Source organism: Squalius cephalus, assembly GCF_949319135.1.
Source record: "Squalius cephalus genome assembly, chromosome: 17".
Taxonomy (NCBI): domain Eukaryota; kingdom Metazoa; phylum Chordata; class Actinopteri; order Cypriniformes; family Leuciscidae; genus Squalius; species Squalius cephalus.
Window position 1 is genome coordinate 6,952,781 of NC_137138.1, and position 20,508 is coordinate 6,973,288.

The window sequence follows — 20,508 nt, forward strand, 5'->3', positions numbered from 1 at the left end:
ACGCCATCTTTATTTTTTATCTCAACTGTCAGAGAATGGATTGTGGGATATTAAAGTCCCCGTGAACCGGAAGTTGCAAACGACTTTTCTCCAGTGTTGTGACGTATTTCCCAGTGAAAAGGAATATTGAACAGAGGGCAGGGTTTTACTCTAGCGCTCCTCCTCTCCATCTCTCGCTCATAGCAGACTAACGGTTTGAGGGGAGTGGTTAAGCGTTGCCCAAACCAATTCCTCAAACCTACGTCATCAGAGAAGGTCCTCCAATGCAGAGGGGAGGGGCATTTTCAGATTTTGATTAAAGATTACCATGGTAAAAAAAATTTTTTTTAAATATTTTCTTGCACGGATTAATTGTTCACCACAAGACTAGTAATATGCGCTAACAAAGTAAATAGGGTCAATTTTGATTTCATGGGGACTTTAAAGGCAGCGAAGGATACATCTATGCTGCCTTAATAAATCCATCAGATGAAGGTCTCTCAGGAGACAGGAAGTGCAGCTAACGTTGGATTCAGATGTGCCTTGTTTCACTACCCTACAACTCGTCCTCCGAAGGCAGCACTTTTAGGTTTTCAGACGCAGCCGAGGTCTAGAGATGAGTTTTTTTAAAAGTTGAACTAATGCTGCATTCACATGCTATCGGAATTATCGTAAATATTAAAAATCGGACATGAGCGTCCTCTCAAGTCGTATTTACCACTGGGAAGTTCTGGGATCATTTTGAGTTTCCGAGTTAGGCGGGTCACAAACTTTAAAAATGCCAGAGGGAAGAACGATTGCTGCCGAGACCTCGAGACCGAGTATTCTTTATTCGCTTTATTCCACAACAGCTTCAACGCCTTGTCTTGTCGTTAAATTAGTGCATATTTACATATAGAGCTGGTAAGTCCCGCCCATCCGTAAAACCCCAAGTGGACCTCAAGGTTGAAAAATCGTCAATGCAAGTGAATGGGAGAAAATAATTATTTTCTGGTCCCGTTTGAATTGTGCCATGAATGTGAACATATGTTGTCTGGGAATTTTTTATATAACTTTTCATGTTACGAGTTTGACAGTATATTGTATGATTCTTCGGCTAGCAGTTGTGGAAAAGACATAACGAGAAAGACTACATGTCGCCTATGTGACGTCACCCCATAAAGTTGACTTACCCGTGGTTTTCGCCAACCTCAACGATTTTGTCCTCTCCCTGAAAGAAGGCGGTGAAGTGCACCAAAGACACAGCCATGTTTAGCGGGATCCGTGAGCTAGTGTCCATGTGCGAGTCGTGGTGACGTTTCAAACGCGTTGAAAGCAGCGAAGAGTTGTAGTCCACAAAGTGCTCTCACACAAAGTCTAACCATATAAAACTTCTACCCGCTAAATTGTAGCATTCTTTAACGTTATATTAAAAATTCACAGACAACATATGTTCACATTCATGGCACAATTCAAACGGGACCAGAAAATAATTATTTTCTCCCATTCACTTGCATTGACGATTTTTCAACCTAGAGGTCCAGTGGGATTAGCGGAAGGGGCGGGACTTACCAGCTCTATATGAATAATCATTTGAAGTGTATTATACACAGCAAAAATAGCCCGTATTTGACCGAAAATCCAGAATCGTCAGCAAGCTGACTATAGATAGTGCGGTGAATGTTTATGTTTGTCATGGACGCTAATTATCATTTTGGCTTTAATAAGATTTTCCCCAATTTATAGGCAAGAATAAATCTGGTGTCCTCCGTGGTTCCTGTTCTTTCCGACATCAAAGCACTGTAATGCGATCACGTAATCACAACTTCAGAAGTGGGAAGTAGGAAATTTTCGATAGAAAAAGTGTCAAAAACAATGGAAAAGTGGCGCAGTGGAAAGTAAAAACGCATTCTGTGAGAACCGGCCCTTATCTGTCCTTTTTCCCTCATCTACAGAACAAAGAATTCTGGGGTGGAAAAAAATCCCAATGGCCAAAGTTCCAGTTCCCTGCGCTTGAGTTGAGGAGGTTTGACGAGAGCTGAAGTTAATGCATTCATTTACACTCCAGCTCTGTGTTTGGTAAAGTGAAATGAAAGATAAAAATAAATTAAATTAATTTATACAAACTGTGCACGAGAGCGCAAATTATAACCCATTTTATTAACTAAATCCTACACAAACAAACCAGAGAACTGATTTCCACTGGCTGACTCACACCCTCAGTCGTCAAAGGTTAGCTTAAAAACATCCCAACAAACCGTGAAGCACCTCAGGTAATGCATTTTGTCGTGTTAAGGGAAAACGAGAGGGAAAGGATGCAGTGAGGTGGTGAAGGAGGTGAAGAGGAGAGATTCACGGCACAGAACCATCTGTCGTTTCTGCAACTTTCTCTTCGTCTCCTTTGTTTAGGTGCTGCAATCGGGCGTAGCTCACCGCGTCGCCTCTGCAAAACAGGCAATCATTTCAATCATTTCTTCAATAAAGGTCATAAAAGCAAAATGTATTTAAAAAGTTACTCAGGTCCTGTTCACACCTGGTATTAAGAAGCGCTTTGGATGATCAGATCACAAGTGGACGACGCTAAATACAGGTGTAAACAGCGTCTAAAACATTTTGAGCTTGCCCACTATCAACCACTTCTAGAGCTAGTCGAAAACTCATTTGACGGGATTGCTTTGGTAGAGTAAACACTCATGTGGTCGAATGGCCATTAAAGTCCGTCTACTCTCTGCCTACTGACCTAATACGTAAACATTTCAGGAAGCGCTCTAGTCAGACGGGATTTAAACTGTCGGCTGAAGACCCAAGTTTGGTTTGAAGACGATAAACATACCAAGCACAATGTTCTCTCACCATTTCTGATTTCTAACACACACTCACAGTGTTCGGCTGGTCCTGTGGCTGTCAGAGCAGAAACGAAAGTCGTCTCCGGGTGCGTTTATGTAAATAAGTTTATTTCGTCCATTTGATCGAAAGATCTGAAAAAGCCTGTACATTTCCCTGCCCATAGACCCTCCACTCGAAGAAATCAGGATTCAATCAGGACAGAAGTGGTTGAAAGTGGACAAAAGTGACGCATTAAAACAGGTGTAAACAGGGCCTTAGTGAAATATATATGTTTTTTGCTCTCTGTGCAAGCAAATGCAAAAATGCACCCACTTCTTTCCGAGGGATGCGAGTCCGTACAGCACTCCGGTAGCAAAAGCGATGGCATTACCGAACAGAGTTGTCAAGGAAAATTTCAGAAAGATGGGAAACAGAGCCATCCTGAGGGAGAAAGTGACATCAGCGTTAGTTATGATCATAAAACAACAACAACAACAAAAAAAACAGGGCAACAATTTTAAATGCAATACCGTTTATTTTGGGGTTAGTACGATTTTTTCTTTTATTCAGCAAGGATGCATTAAATAGATCAAAAGTGACAGTTAAGACATAATGTTATAAAAGATTTCTATTTCAAATAAATGCTGCGGTTTTGAACTTTCTATTCATCAAATAATCCTGAAAAAAAGCATCACCGGGCCTCCACGAAAATATATGAAGCCGCACAACTGTTTTTAACAACGATAATTATAGAAATTCAGCAAATCAGAATGATTTCTGAAGGATCATGTGACACCGAAGACTGGGAAAATTGAAGACTTCAGAAAGACTGGTGCTGAAAAATCAGCTTTGATCACAGGAATAAATTACATTATAAAATATCTGATATGGGTTTTGGACTGTTATGGATAGTGTTTTGTGCTGGGTTAAATATATTTCTATTAAATGTGATTATAATATGAGTTTTCAATCAAATATTGAGTATGTGTGTGTATCTTGAAATTATTAAGATTTTTAAAAGAAATTTTATGCTGTGACAAAAAATAAGAAGGCATATTACACTGAAGAATAAATTGCATTTTAAAATATATTCAAACAGAAAACGGTCATTTTAAATTGTAATAATATTTTTACAGTATTTTTGATCACATAAATGCAGCCTTGGTGAACAGAAGAAATCTTTCAAAAACATGGTAGTGTTCATGTTTGTTCATAATACATTTATGCAACTTCTAATGTAGCAGCAGGCTAGAAGCAAAGATTAACCTCAGCGTAGATTAATAAACACTGTAAAAGTACTGTTTATTTTAATCTTAAATATTTACTAATCATTAATTACAGATGAATTTACTTGTTAATTTTACACACGCCATTGGGGTGCTTTGACATTTTCACACCAGAAACCAATCCTTTCAATTAATTGATTTAGACAGTAACATTTGTTAGAGGACAAAATATCTCCGGCTCAGTGGGACGAATGGCTTTCACTTGTTTCATAGTACATATTTATTAGTTCCACAGTAACATTTATTAGCCAATGAAGTGATCAGCTGTGGAGTTGCACTCACTCACCCGCAGTAAAACAGGGCTTTCTGCCAGGGCTTCAGGCGGTCGGCACGCGCCGCTATTACGTTTGCAAACTCAACGAACTGACAGCAGAACGGCACCTCACACAGGAACAACACACACGCCGTCATCCTGAAGGATAAAAAGGAGATATTTAATCTTCTGGTTGGCTTCTCTACATGGATTAATAAACAGTGGGAACTAAAACGCAAGTTCTTACACCATCCAAACTCCAGCCACGATGTTTAACGGATTCACAGTCACACAATTCCAGATGCCCATTGTTGCACACGCTAGAAAAAAAGAGAGAGAAATTAAATTTTTTGTACATTTCATGTAAACAATAAATCAAAATTGTTATTTTTGGTAAATCAAAATGTGTTTTTCTAAAAACTATTGTAGTCGTTACATGGTCAGTTTGAGGTTATGTAATAGCCCAGGGTTTCCTATGCTGATAATTAATTAAATAAAATCAAAACGTTTATTAAAAAAGATGCAATATTTTATTTGTTTACCCACATGTCATGTGACAATTAACTATAATCAGAGAACTACGAATATGCAAATGTGTTGTAAAATTAATTAATTAACTTAAAATACTCAACATAATACATAATAAGTAAATATTTTCCTGAAAAGGGGTTGTAGTAAGTAAATGAATGAACATGCACATTTGTTTAATGGCTGCTTCAGGAACCTGTTATACTTCGTTCAGAAACAGAAACGTTCAAAAGCGCAGAGGAAGGACAGGCGTTTGGTGCGAACAGCTGCTTTCCTGGATGAAACAAGCTTTTGTTGGCTTTGATGAACAGCTGTTGCTGTCATCTGTGTCTCAGCATATGTAGAGAAAAACAGAGAGCTATTGATGCCGACTGATCACACACACACACACACACACACACACACACACACACAAACACACACATATGCTGGGTTTCCATGTTTTATGTGGCATATACATAATGATTTTTATACTGTACAAACTGTATATTTTATCCCCTAAACACAATACACTCACACACACACACACACGCTAACAATGTAAACAATATTGCACAATAATAATAATCGTATTTGGGAGTCCATGGCCTCTAGATGACTGAAAACCCCCGCACTACATAGAGAGATATTGCTTCGTAACACATAGTGATCCCTAACAAAACCTGACCGAACAAAAGGATGAGAAAGAAAAGCGCAAGAGAAAAGAAAGTTGCAGTTGCTATGACACCTGTGTTACCATGACAGTGTCCACAAAAAAGTCCTCATACAAACCAACCACCACAGTTTAGGCTTATTTATCAAAATATGACAGAGTAAAAGTGCTTAGATATTTACATCACTATATGATCTCATTTCCGGCACTTGATATTTAATAATAAAGGACTGCCATATTAATATACAAGCCAATTTGCATGATACTCAAACATATCTCAAAGAATACTATGGTATTACCATGGCACAATAACTATGGTAGGTATTGATTCTCCATGACAGGATTTCTATGGGAGTCACTGTGTGAAGGTGTGATTGATTAGACATGCGGGCAGATTAATGATGCATTAGTTCAAAGCAATGATCCAATTTGCCTTCATCCCAAAATAATGATAATAATCCATATATTCATGTTGCACAGCAGGGGGTTTCAAACTGGGGTTTGTGTAAAAAATAAAAAAAAAGTGTCAAAATAAATGAGTAAAACATTTGATTACAGTAATTTAGTGAGTAAGGAGAAAAACAAATAATGTAATGCAATCTAAATACTTTCAAATAACATTTTACACATATTGATAATATTAAATTGAGGATGGGGGTCCCTCGTACATGGATTATCACATTTGGGGGTCAGTGGTGTCTAAAAGATTAAAAACCCCTGTTGTACAGCTTTTGCCTCTAAAGAAGTGATATCACTGTGAACATATTCTTTTTGTGTTGTCAAATTGATTAATCACAAATCTATGTAAAAGTTTGTAAGCATGTATGTATGTATGTGTGTGTGTGTGTGTGTGTGTGTGTGTGTATATATATATATATATGAAGAGTTCAGATGCAAAAGCCTCTAAGTGCCATCTGAAATTTTCTTCTAGAATGACCATTTTTATCAAGCTTGTATAATTAAGTTCAGTAATTTCACTTAAAAGGCAATGAAAATTACCTATTAATTGTCATTTAAGTGAAATTACTGAACTTAAATATACAAGCTTGATAAAAATGGTCATTCTAGAAGAAAATTTCAGATGGCACTTAGAGGCTTTTGCATCTGAACTCTTCATATATATATATATGTATATATATATACACATATACTTTTATGTTTAGATGCGATTAATCGATTTGACAGCACTATTTTTATTAAATTGTTTGATATGCCATAATCAAGGTCAAGGATGTGAAAGCACAAGACGTCCAGCATAGGACATGATTGTGTGTGTTGTTGGGTGTAAGAAAGTATCTTTGTTGAAAAAGGTTTCATATCCCATCACACCGGGATACACCTATGTGAATCCAGGAGCCAGTGTGCAGAGAGACTCAAGGGTGATATAGTTATTCTGCATTAAACAGCCATATGTGCACAACACGTGTGATACTTACATATGCCACCTACAACACCAGCCATTTTGCAGATCCAGCGGTACCACCAGGACATGCCATCGTCCTCTGTGCCAGCTTTAGTTGGAGCTGCCGCCTCCTCTGAGCTCATTTTCCACAGTTAAATTATTCAGACTCCCAGTGTCTCACTTACAACTCACCGGCACCTGCAGTACCACCGGCGGCCTGAGGGCGTCGCTTTTTCCCCGACGAGGAGAATGGCTGGAAAGTATAGCTGACTGTAATGTCAGCCAAATAAACAAATTGCGCAATAAAGTTAGCAAACAATCGGCAGCCAAGAAATTCACATGGAAGTTTTGGTTTTAAAATTGTCCTGGATAAAAATACTGCTGAAAGGACGCTGATGCGGCGTTGTTTATCTGACGCCGCGGTCTTACTTGAGGCTGAAAGCACCAACACATCAAGAGATAATCCAAACCTCTCAAGATTCCGTCTACTTGGAAATATGTCGAGTTAAAAAAAAATGTCGCTGAATCGGTGTCCTCAGAATGAAATAATCATCGGTGTAATGTCAGTTTTGTTTAGTAGAGCGTTTGGTCCTCTTGTCTTGGAGGTTCCCTTGTCTGCGTTGCATTGTGGGTGGAGCCAATAATGCGTCACTGAATATGATATGGCGCTTCAAGAGCATCAACCGCAGCAGCATTTGCGCAGTCTGTTGGTTTATGAACAACTAGTGTAAATGTGTTTAAAATGGTTTTCCATCACGACTTTAATACAGTTTTTGTAAGGATTTTTATTATTAATCCTAACGCAAAGCGATGTAACCATATTGTTATTGTAAGGAATTGTATTATTAGTGGAAAGCCTTGCGCCAATCAGCACAACAGTGATCGAAACAACTTTATTTTTATTTTTTTTGTGACAAATGGCCATAACCTTTGAACGTTTGTCACAAGTGTGTCCTACCATTGGACGTTCCATCAAGACTAACAAAACGTATATCTCAGATTTCATTTCCGTCTTGAAAATATTTCCACCATAGGCCTATTGTATTTGGACCAAAACTAGCCTATATAGTCCTTCTCTCCCGATCAGAACTAAACCACTGCAGAAATATTCTATGGTGTCCAAATAATAATAATTAGCAAAAAAGGGAAAAAAAAAGCTAATGGGTGCCAAAACTTTTAAAGTGGGCGTGAAAACTTTTAGAGTTAGTTTACCCAAAAATGAAAATCATCATAATTTACTCACCCTCAAGCCATATTAAACCATAGGCAATAGTTCCTTGTGTAAGTTTAGGCTGCTGATTTCTGTTCATGGTATTCAGGCAGCTGCAATGAAATGTTTGGCAAAAAGACATAAACATGTTTGATATCTAAATGTTTGACTTCGATTGTATTGGAATCGAAGCTAATCGATGTTACAGACACAGAGGCTTTCATTTGCTGTTGAACATCGTCTTTTATATGGAGAGAGCCATCACTCCTCTTTCACAACTTGTTTTTCGCAGGGAACCCCCAGGATACAGGAATGACCATATATAAACTTAACCTCCATAGACACACACATGTCATAAATCATCAGTTATCTTTCCCTGAGTTCTATATTTCCTCCAATAAAAAGCATTGCAATTTCACAAACATTTATTTATATAACATCCATAGGCTAATGCAAAACTGAAATTGAAACTGAAAATAATAACGAAAAATCTGAATTACTCCTTGCTATAACACATTCTTTAAATCAGATTTTCCACAACATGTATACTTAAACAGTGCACTTTAAGATTGGGTTTGGAAATCCGGCCATATCTTGTATGATATGGTTGCTTTTGAGCAGTTGGCTCAGCTGTAATGTTTTCTTGGGCATGTCGTGCATCTTCAGACTCAATGTTCCAGATCAGTTTGTGTTTGGTGTGGGAATGGTTCTTCTACATATGTCTGCGATTCCTCCAGTGCTTTACCCTTTGACTCCACTAAGATCTGGGCTTGGTGAGTGGGCTCTTTACAACTCCAATCTTATCATGGCCTTTTACTCTTGGCTCTTCAGTTTGTTAATGACATTTTGAGATGACAAAGTCCTGAGTGGGTTTTTTTCAAACCACCTGGACTAAGAATCTACCAGCACTAGGTACTGTTGGCTGTTCCAGTCAAATAGCAACTACAGACCAAAGCAGTTCTGGTATCTCGTGCAGAGGTGCAATGGCTCCTTTTGTTGATAAGGGTTTCAGAGCATTGCATATGCTGAAAGACTGCACAAAGCTGTCAACGTCCTGTCATTGTCAACCAGAAACCGGCATCACATGCTCTGCATTTAGTCGCTTCAGTTCCTGCATGGTCCTTGTGCTAGATTTGTAGACACTCACTCTTTGAGGAATTACTGCGTTCATGATGATTCCATCCTTAGTAGTGAGCTCATCTCGGAAAGGAAAGAAGGGTTTTAGTGGCATTGGCACACTCTGAATCTTCTTTGGCCATCAGTGCTTGATGGTATTGCACAGACTTTGAGGCCCATCCTTTCCAATGTGTTCTTTGAGCTATGAGTTATCAGTTGGACTGTCATCACCTCAAATTCACCCTCATCACTGAGATGCAGCGTTATCACTTTCCTGGGAGCATGAGACATGTGTCAGGTAGAGCGGCTTTCCTCTTTTGTAGGTGCAGAGTCAGGTTGAACTTACCCAGTTGAAAAACAAACAAACAGCTAAAACCAGCATAAGGTCTCAGTCTGGGTTTAGAGGGGATTTGGCCACTTTTTGTTTGTTTGTTGCTAAAATCCAGCTGAACAACAGCTGGACACCATTGGCCAGCCTGGGAGACCAGCTTAAACCAGCTACTTTAGGTTTAAACTAGTTAAGATCAGCCAACCAGCCTAGGCATGGTTTTAGTTGTTTGTTTTTTTCCCCAGCAGAGTTGTGCAGCTTCAGTATCTTAACTTCTGTACACGCACCTGCCATAACAATGTCATAAATCATCAGTAATCTGCAGAAAAGATTTGAAATCGATAACATTCAAACGATACCCAACCCGAATCCTTATTTGTCTGAATGCCTGTGATCTATATACAGCTCAGATGAGTTGTATTACACAAACTATGAATTGTTTTGAAAATGTGAACTGTTGCAGTTTATGCTTAACATTGAGATTTTATTATTACCTTTTTGAAATAATCCATTAAACAAGTTGCGATTTGAGGAGCATGCACTAATATTTTCAGTTCCATAGACCATATTCACAGCAGGGATAGACACTGGCTGCATCCGAAATCGAATATTTCCCTACTACATAGCTGGTGAAAAACCAACCGACAAAAGAAGTAGGCTATGTCCGAATTCACAGTACTCATAAAAATGTATAGGCAAAAAGTACACGGATGATCTACTTACTCCGGCGAGATTCTGAAGTGTGCATATGATCATAGACAGCAAAAGAAAGGCATATGATGGACAATTTACAATCCCATGAGGCCATGGTTGAGGATTTGTGAATGGAGGTAGGACAGGTCACGTGATAATGCGAGAATGCTGTAGTTTACATTCATACTACACACATAGAACATACTTTTTTAGCGGTCGTGAAGTAATTACTTAATCAAATAAGTAAGAGAGTATGCGATTTCGGACGCAGCCATACATCTCTTCAGTGGGTTGTACTGTTATTTAATGTGTTTTTGGATTGTTCTGCTGACGAAACACTGCAAAAAAAAAAAAAAAAAAAAAAAAAAAATCTTTCCAAGAAGTTCAGCAGACAAAAAACTCCAGACAATATGAGTTGTGGAAAATTAAACGGGATCTGGGATATTTATACAGCTTTTTACAGCGGATGCAGTCTATCCCTCACATCCTCGCTTTCACCTGCCATGGCGCTGCTCTGAATAAGGTCTGTTACATAGCCTACATCAGGGAAATATCATGTAAATACTCTCCACCCAATTGGAACAGTTTTTTTTCACAGGGACTGAACACCTGCCCTGGACTACACTTATCTCAGTCCTCCCCTGACCACAGCAGCAATCTCGTCTACTTTGTAGGTGAGGCGTTTGGCATATCAAACGAAAGTGTCCGACCTGACGGCTCCTTTTTTCAACTCCTCCTCCTCCTGTCCTGCTTACCTGACTATAAAGCGATATTGCTTTGACTTCACACGTCAGAAGCGGATATTAACACCAGAAGACACGATGTCTCTCACAGTGAAAAACATTTCTGTTATTTACACTCCTATCAATGAGACCAATATCTTTACAAGCGGGGATTTTATATCGGGACAAGTCCTTCTGGATGTAGTAAAGGACACGCAAATGCAGTCGCTCAGTGTGAAAATTAAAGGTAAAGCACAGGTGTCCTGGAGCGAGCATTACGGTAAAACCACGGTTGTTTACTCTGATAAGGAGAAGTATTATTCCATGGAGAGGTTTTTCGTTTTGGAGAACAAAACAAATGGTAGGAGGAACTTCAGCTGTAGTTTTTGTGTTAGCCTACCGTTTGTAGAACTCATATTTAACCAGCTTTATTTTGTGTTGTAACTTGACCTTGTAGGTAATGACCATGAGATGCTAAAAGATCCATCAGGACAGCCGTGTAAGTCTGTTTGCAATTTAGATGAATAATGCAATTTGAGCTTAAAGAACTGAAAAATGTGCTGATCTTTGGTTTGATTTTTGACTTGTTAGATTCTTCGGTTGTGGCACCGGGCCATCATGTTTACCCTTTCACCTTTCAGTTGCCTCTACAGTAAGTCTGTTTGTTGCATCTCGTAAAGTTATGTTAAGTGTGTATGTTGGTCAATGACAACAAGGATGCCCGAGATAATATAAATAAAATAATTTGAAGAACAAAGTTTAAAACAAATGCACCGTCATTATTTTTATTTTATTTTAGTAATGTAATTTTTCATATTGTTTTCAGTAATGCAATCTGTTGGTTAATGTTTTCATATTTTTTAAAGGTTTATATTCAAACAAACAAACAAACAAAATTACTTAATGTATAGTAGTGTAATCATCAAGCTAAAGTAGGCTACTAAAGAACTTTCTGTGCACATTGAAGACATGCAAATGAATATCCTCCTGGGACCCAAGAATAGACTTTTGTCCACTGTAGTGGACATTATATTTTAGTGAATTTCTCTGACGTCATACATGTCACATGACACAACCTGGGTGTCCTGTAAAGAGCACATTCAGGACTTTTCAGAGATACCAAATGTTTGGAGGTTTCACCATGAAAACAACTTCTCCTTGGTCTTTAAAAATGTCTGACATTAATTTAGTGATCAAATGTAGCATTCTTATGGAAATATGATGATATATTGTAATTATAATTTAAATTGGACTACTTTTCAAATTGTATTTCATAAAACAACATCTCAGGAAAATGTTAAGGGGTTTCAAATAAAAAAAATATTTTCTGTTCCAGAACAGGGCATTGATTTCATACATGTCCACTGTAGAGGACACCAGGACTTAAATCATGTTTATCAGGCATTTTGTGAGACACAACAAGTGAATATGGAAATAAATTATACATCAATATTCCTATGAAATATTAGATATTATTATTAAAATGTTGCCAATTATTACTCCAATTATTACACTTCTTTTTTCATTAAATGTTGCTCCAAGAACACATTAAGGTGCAAATAAGATACAGTTTATATATACATTGCATTGAATGGGAATATTAATTTATGGACATTTTACCCACATATTGCATAATGTAAAATGGTGTATCAATTCATTCCGTTATTTCTTTCATAACATAGTTGAGAATAATCTTTATACAAATTTTGGTTGAAAAAATCCTGAAACCCCCAAATTTATTGGTGATTGAAAAAAAAATCCCATTGTTTTTGCCTATACATATAATTTCAGGTCATTTTATTTTTTAAACAACTTAGTCCTGGCGTCCACTACAGAGGACATAGAATAACTTATGAATAAAATATTATTTTGCAAAAATGTTTTTTTTACCATTTGTTTATTGTGATCTAAACAGTGTGATGACATGGAAAAAAAACAAAATTCAAAAAACTTTTTTTTTCTGGGTCCCAGGAGGATATCCAGAAATTTCCTATTTCCTGCATGTTGGTTATGCCACACTGACTTTGATTTGGTGGATAGTTTTTCGAAAATTAGGCCTAATAATATTTTTTTTAAATGGCTTGACAGCACATATTCAATATAGATATATTTCTAAAGTATTAAAATATAATTAAAGGTGCACTATGTGAGATAATTAGTATAAAAGTCTTGTTATAAGCCTGATATAAGGCCTGTTATAAGTGTTCATATTTTAGACCGAGCAGGATGCTTTTTGCGCAAAATTGCATACTTGCGTCACTTGTCCGTGTGTGTCTCATCATATCCATAAATAAAGAAAAGTTGCTCCGGCTACTTTGACGCGTGTCTGGTATGTGAGTGGCAGAGGTTAGTTTCACAACGAGTGAGAAATGTTGACATGGAGCAGTTAAATCTCAAACCTCCGGGGAATCTCCTGTAAAAAAAAACCTAAAAAAAATTGAATAGAGCAGAGTTTGTCTGCAAAATAGAACGCGACAGAGCTCGTAATAAAACAAGAATCAACATTAGTTCGGCTTTTCGGAGATGTGTAGTGAATGTTTTATGAGCAGTAGAATAACCATATTCATCAACAGTCACACAGCGCCAAAGCACAACCAAAACAATGTTCTTCTGCAAAATGGAAACAGTTTTGTTTTTTAACCGCCAGAGGGCCAAAAGTTAGTGTACTTTTAATAAAATAGAACATTTTACTTTTGCCAATATTTCTTTTCTCAAGATTTTCAGCCTTTGAATGAGACTTTACTTTCTGCTGTACAATTACTCTGTATTTACACACGCTTTTCCACTTGTGTAAAATAAAACAACAGACAAACGCTGAATTCTGAGTGCGAATCACCATTGAATTTCTATATTTATACATGGCATAATTTTCTTATAGACATTTCCCACACTCAAAAAAATGCTGGGTTGTTTCTGTAAACAAATTGTTGGGTTGACTGTGCTGGGTCAAAAAGTTGGGCTGTTTGGGGTACTGTAAACACATTATTGGGTTGATCATGCTGGGTCAAATGAGTTGTAAGGGGGTCATTCACAAATAAACCACTGGTTGGGTTATTTTGACCCAGCAACTGGTTACTTTTTTCATTCTTTGCGGAACTTTCTGGATTCTTCACTTCTGACTCGAGGAGCACGCCACTCGGAGCAGGCAGTGTTTTATGGTAAGTTAATATGAATGTTTACCTATATTTTTAATAAGTTGTGGTGGTAGCACCAAGCTAATTTCACTGTTCAACATAGTCTTTGATATGGAAGTGTGAGGGGTAACTATTTATTTCTGTGAAACATTAAATAGCCACAGCTAGCCGATTAGAATTTTTGACAAAATGCCACGTTAAATCCTTAGTTGAAATTAAACCAGCTATGTCAGCAGCCTTTTTGAAATATGCAGTTTAAATTCTAAATTCATCATGTAATTATCGTAGGCCTATTCATTGTGGACGTTACGTATTTAAAAGTGAGATAAGCGTTTTGTATGAAATCCATACGCGCACTTTCCTCACAGGGCTCGCACGTAAAATCAGCGGGAAATGAGTCTCTTATGTAGGCTAGCTAGAGAGTTGTGAGTGAAAAGTCTGCTGGCGTAGTTTTAGAAATACTCGTCAGAAGAAGTGACTGAGGTAAGTTCCAGCACAGTCTGCGTGTGTTTTCTGTAATGTCTCGAACCATCGTTTCTGCCAAAAAAAGGCTTTCAAGAGCTTGATATAGCCTAGTTTTTATTATGTAGGTTATGACTTGCAATCTTTATATACAGCGACTGAGGAAAGGAGAAATAAATGGACAGGCGTCAGTTTTGAGAAGAAAATGATACCCGTTTAGTTGAACGAATGATCGTCAATATTTAAAACTTAAAAAATGCAAACTTACATGATAGCCTACCCGAAGTATTTTATTGTGTGTAACATCTAAACGAGGCGATCATCAGCGCCAGTCAGGAGATTACCGAGCAGCTTTGTGGGTTTGTGAGTTTTAACGTTAAAGACACTATCAACATTACAGTAATATTTTACTTTTAATAAAGTAATGTTTTATTTGAATGCCTTAATGTTGATAATATTTGTCCAAATTACTCTTTTATTACTATTACTATAATTCAGTTTGCAAATACTGAATACACATTTTGTTTGTTTTTCACATTTGGTCATTTAATGTTTGCAATATTTTAATTGCATATTCAATAATAAATTGATACTTCCACAAAAAAAACTTAACTTGCATGTCAGTTTTATTGCAACACTCTAAGTGATTGTCTGGGAAGCAGACACACTCTGTCAGTTTAAATCTAAACTAAAACGCATATCTTTTACCTGGCATTCATATAGAACATTATACATTTCTATTATTCAAATCAGTTAAATGATTATTAGGCTGCATAGGTCAGCCGGAACCGGGGACACTTTCCTATAACACCTGATGTACTCATTATTTAATAAGAAGAATGGCATCTATGCTAATTTTTGTCTTTCTGTTCATTCTAAAGTTTACTGAAGTCAGCCGGATCCAGGCCATATCCAGATCAGAAGGTGGACCTGCGCCTGGACCCATCCATGACGCATCCCTGAAGGGCCAGCCTCATCAGCCCTGTGAAGGCCTCATCTCATCGACACGACTGATCCTCAACAAACTCGTCTCCATACCCGTGTGATGACTCCGACTTCCAACCAGATGGAACTGGATAAATATTCTGAATTTTCTTATTCAATCTGACCTCTGACCTGTAATGCTGCCTGAATCATAATCATACACTGTTCGCTCGATTGCCAGAGGAGAACTGAACGACTGAGCCTGGTTTCTCCCAAGGTTTTTTTCTCCATTCTGTCTCCTGATGGAGTTTTGGTTCCTTGCCACTGTTGCCTTGGCTTTTGGCTTGCTTAGTTGGGGACATTTAATATACAATATTATTGATTTGCCTTAAGGTGGACGATGATGCAATTTTCTTCTAGAAACAAACTTTGTTGTATTATTTTCATGTTACAGTATTACTGTGAAGCTGCTTTGATACAATCTGTATTGTAAAAAGTGCTATATAATTAAAGATGACTCTACTTGACTTGTGTAATCAACAGGTGAGGACCAACATGGTTGAATATTTACAAAATGAGATGACTGGTGAATTGCTGCACATTCTGTGCCTCAGGGATGAAATGAGGGGGACATGTCAGACCTTTGACATTGATTAACATTTGTATTCAATAACGAGAAGTATTAAAGAAATGTATAAAATTAAAAAAAAATTAAATGAGATTGAAATCACATATACTGTGGCCTCTCTGGTTTATTGTATTACAGAGATAATAATTATTTTACATTCGTAATATAACAAATATTTGTTACTAATTTTATTAAGGCAATGAGACAAGAAATAACCCAGCACATGAGTAAGACTTAACCCAGCAAGAGGGTTAATTTCACCCACTGGTTGAGTCAAATGAATGACCCAGAAATATGGGTTAAATGGTAAAACCCAGCACTTGGGTCAAACCAACCCAGCGCGTGTTCTGTCCAATAGTGACCCAGCGGTGTGGTTAAGGTTGGGTTATTTTTTAACCCAGCAGTTTTTAGAGTGCACCAACCTTCAAATGTGCAATTGGAAAAATTGCCTACACTTTGGAGACAAAATTATCCCGATCAATGCGTGTTTCTAGCAAAGCCAAAGCAGAGTTTCACTATGTCTCCAGTCATGTTGTGTCCAGTCCTGAACTAATGGTGAGATTATGACTAAAATCCCATGTATTGTCTTTCTAATCTATACTATACATTCCTCTACTCTATTTTGGGGTTCAGTCACCTCTGTTTTACACGTTTTGTCTTGTTTAGGTGCCTCAGTATGGAAGCAAAGACAAAAAAATAAAACTCTCCTCTGGGAATGTCTCCATGGACATAAGCACTGAGAAAATGGGATACTACCTCGGTAAAATGATAGTTCTTATTATAACATCTCAGCAGTGTTCATGTTATCTATTTGTCAATAAACTCAAAGTTTGAGTTTTGTAGACACAACCATTTCTGTATCTTTGTAAGGAGATGAAATGTATATAAAATTGCAAATATCAAACAGCTCTGTGGAGTAGGCGAGTGGTGGATGGACAATTTCCATGATTTTCTTGTTTACTCTCTGTGTAATCATAAGTAAGCAAGTAGATTAAGACAACAAATGTCGTCTTTTCAGATCAGCTATTGTAATAATTTATAAGGAAGTTACACATTTCATAACACATTTCAACCATAAGTCCATCATAACCCACGCATCACTTGTACAACTGGTTCTACTTGTTTTTGTTTTGTTTGGTTTTCCCCCAATGCAGGGCTTCATAGACTTCTTGTGGAAATCATATTTTTGTTATACATACAATCAGGGCTTGACATTAACTTTTTTGCTTACCAGCCACTGTGTTTAGTGGTTTTCCAAAGCCACTCAGCATTTTCACTGGCCACAATTTTGACATCAATACCAAAGGGAAAAACTGCCATATAGATATTTTTATTAGTATCTCTTAATTTGGCAGCAGGTTTATTAGGCTGCTGTCACTTTAAGACACGGATCCATTATACTGTTACACATGCATTTCTTTATCAACTGTTCACTGTTCACGTTCACTTAAAACATAACAGACTGTGTTTACGTGACTCACCAAGACCAGCATTTTGCCATTATTTTGTGTGTATTTGATTGTTTTTACTGCAATAAGCAGTGAAAAATAACTCGATTCAATACTGAGAGGCGGAGGAGGGTTTGTGTGTCACTCGCTGTCGGAGAGATGAGAGAGAGAGAGAGAGAAAGCGCAGCTGGTATCATGTATCTACTGCAGAAAATGAATATTGGAAGTGTTTCAGAGATTTCTGTATTGATATGTAGCTAAAAATCAATGGGTGTTAATGTCAAGCTCTGCACACAATCATAATGTTATCAGTACAGTTTTCTTTTATACTTTTTTAATTGTGTATTTTTATATGTAACATGATTCTGAATTAAGAGGCTTATAGTTATAGTTTCTTGTGATATTTTATCAAGTATGTTCAATTTACCTAATTGTGTCTTACTGTGTCTCACTACAGGAGAGGGCTTGAAAGTTTTGACTGAAGTTCAGAACAATTCATCCCGTGCAATCAAGCCAAAATACTGTCTTTACGAAAAACACAGTTTTTTCGCCAAAGGAAGGAGAAAAATTCACAAACATGACCTTGTCAAAGAGGAAGGAGAAACCATTGAGCCGCACTCAAAGAACAAGGTCACAAAAGTGCTGTCCATTCCTCCAAGCCTTACCATCTCTATCCTAAACTGTAAGGTCATCAATGTTGAGTACAGACTCAGGGTGAGTTTCAGCATCTAAAGCAAAGACACAGAGACAATCATCACAATAAAGTGAACAAATACATTAGATTGGCATCACTGTGTGTTCTACACAGATATTAATAACTTTCTTGTTTTAATATGTGTGCTTTGTGTCTAGGTCTACCTGGATGTGCCGTTTGCCTCAGACCCGGAGATCAAATTCCCAGTAGTGGTTCTTCCTCTTCAGTCTGTACCAGGTGCAAAAAGTGCTACAAACAGTGATTTTGGAGTCTGGAATCAACCACCAGGAGGCAATGTGAACCCCAGCCCACTTCATGTGCCTCCATCTGCCCCACCTGGTCAGTTTGGTGCCTCCGGCTACCACAGACCTCCTCTGAGTCCGTTTCCTGCTCCTGCTTTCCCTGGACCACTGGATCAGTTTGCTCCTCCTAGTTACGTTGGTCCTCCTGGTCAATTTGGTCCTTCAGTTTCTCATCAGTCTGACTCATCAGATCCTCCTCCATATCAGGAATATCAATTATATCCACAGTTGCCAGACCACTCTAAAAAATCTTGACAAAATGATTTTAAAATCACCTTCTAGGTTTCTTTTATTATTATTGTTATACCTAGATTGCGAGAATGATTCGTATTAATATGTAAGCCTTATAGATCCTATATTAAATTAAGTCTTATCAGTAGACAAACAAGTCTGCTAAACACACAATCATGTTTTGTTTTTTTAACACAGAGTGTCTCTGTACTGCAATTAAGACTGAATAATGAAGTATTTTATGTTTTCATGTGTGAATGAAATATAAAACTGATTTTACTCACATATTATAGGACCAATCTGGTTAACAACTGGAAGAACAGTAGTTTGAGTAGTTCATTATTAGTTACAAAATGATATATTGATGTTGTTTGCAGTAAAAGAGTGGCCTTTTATATGCTGTTCTTTAAAGCTACACTATGTAACTTTAGGCCATCTAAATAAAACTGTATGCGTCTTGCGGAAGAACATTGTTTTGGTTGTGCTTCGGCTGTGAATGTGGTTCACATGAAACTCTGAAAAAGATGTGATCTGAGGTGCCATATTTTATGTTGTCGTTTTGACCTTATTGGAAACATTTATATTTTTAAATAAATGACTTATCAAAAGTTTAACAAAACGTTTTTTTGTTTGTTTTTAGCACTGTGATTCCCTAGTTGCCTCTATAACAGTTAATAAGGTGAAAATGACTATATTCCTGTGGTAAATTCCCGAAAATTGCCATTATAACATTATAATTACACGGAGGACCACTTGGCTCATTCTGCTCACTAATAGGTTTTGCTTTTTGATTCATATTTAGACATTATAAAATCATTATAATATAATTCCAAATCACATTTTGTCAAAGTTTACCTCGTCATTTGTACTTCAGATTAGGTATCAGTTTTTGCATCATATACAGTGAGACCTGAAAATGGTGTTATAAATGGGAGAACTAAGCATTTTCTTACCTTTCATTTATTTCAAACATCTTTATCTGCAACAAAAAAGTGTTTGCGTGTGTGTATTTGTGTGTGTGAAAATTGTGAATTTGTTAAAGATCACCACTTCATTTGTACCGAGGTATCAGTTTTTACAATTATGCCACCTATGATTACAATGAAACCTGAAAATGGTGTTATGTAGAGGAGACTTGCTGTAAGCATTTTGTTACCTGTCATTTATTTATCAATATCAATGTCTATTTACAAAAAAATGTGTGTGTAAGCATGCTTAATGTGTATTGAGTGTTATAGTTTAACCCTTTAATTTCTGTGTGTATGTTTGTATGTGTATGTGTTCTGGTCTCAGCCTTACATTTCGGGTCAGCCTAGACCCCAAGGGTCTTGGACCATATGAACCCTGTTAATTGATGCTTGCAGCTATATATTATTATTATTATTGTATATTATTATTAGACTAAAAACTATATTAAAGTTGTGAATGTGATGGTAAAAACTTCTAAATATTTAATTATAATAATAATAATAATAATACAGGCTACATGATTATGAGATCAAGCCACAACAAAAAGTGTTAAAGACAGGCCAAAAACACAATACAGAGATATATAGAGATATACTGTATATAGATAAAACCAGCATATATCTCTAATATAGCCTACCCTTGAAATGTATAAGGGATTGTATGTCTGGAATAATCTATCTGACGACTAACAAGTCTACCAGTTTAAATAATCAACAATGAAACAATAACATTAAATAAAAAA

At 37.0% G+C, this 20,508-nt stretch overlaps 2 protein-coding genes across 3 annotated transcripts; one reads left to right on the forward strand and one right to left on the reverse strand.

Annotated features, from left to right (window-relative positions):
- Positions 1–1,674: 1,674 nt before the first annotated feature.
- Positions 1,675–7,532, reverse strand: cacfd1 (calcium channel flower domain containing 1). 2 transcript variants are annotated; one of them, XM_079847930.1, is made up of 6 exons: positions 7,335–7,524; positions 6,940–7,175; positions 4,571–4,643; positions 4,357–4,482; positions 3,118–3,225; positions 2,100–2,401 (listed from the first exon to the last, which is right to left on the reverse strand). In XM_079847930.1, exons 2-6 carry the CDS (start codon positions 7,046–7,048, stop codon positions 2,311–2,313), a joined length of 507 nt encoding a protein of 168 aa, XP_079704056.1. In that variant the 5' UTR covers positions 7,049–7,175; positions 7,335–7,524; the 3' UTR covers positions 2,100–2,310. The 2 variants fall into 2 exon arrangements, with proteins under 2 accessions (XP_079704055.1, XP_079704056.1); XM_079847929.1 differs by having other exon boundaries at positions 1,675–2,401; positions 6,940–7,532.
- A 3,470-nt stretch (positions 7,533–11,002) lies between these two features.
- LOC307144657 (arrestin domain-containing protein 3-like) lies at positions 11,003–19,988 on the forward strand. The gene is made up of 7 exons (XM_079847202.1): positions 11,003–11,335; positions 11,432–11,473; positions 11,566–11,626; positions 16,536–16,677; positions 16,789–16,882; positions 18,028–18,284; positions 18,423–19,988. The coding sequence occupies exons 1-7, from the start codon at positions 11,074–11,076 to the stop codon at positions 18,819–18,821; spliced, it is 1,257 nt and encodes a 418-aa protein (XP_079703328.1). The 5' UTR covers positions 11,003–11,073; the 3' UTR covers positions 18,822–19,988.
- The last annotated feature ends 520 nt before the right edge of the window (positions 19,989–20,508 follow it).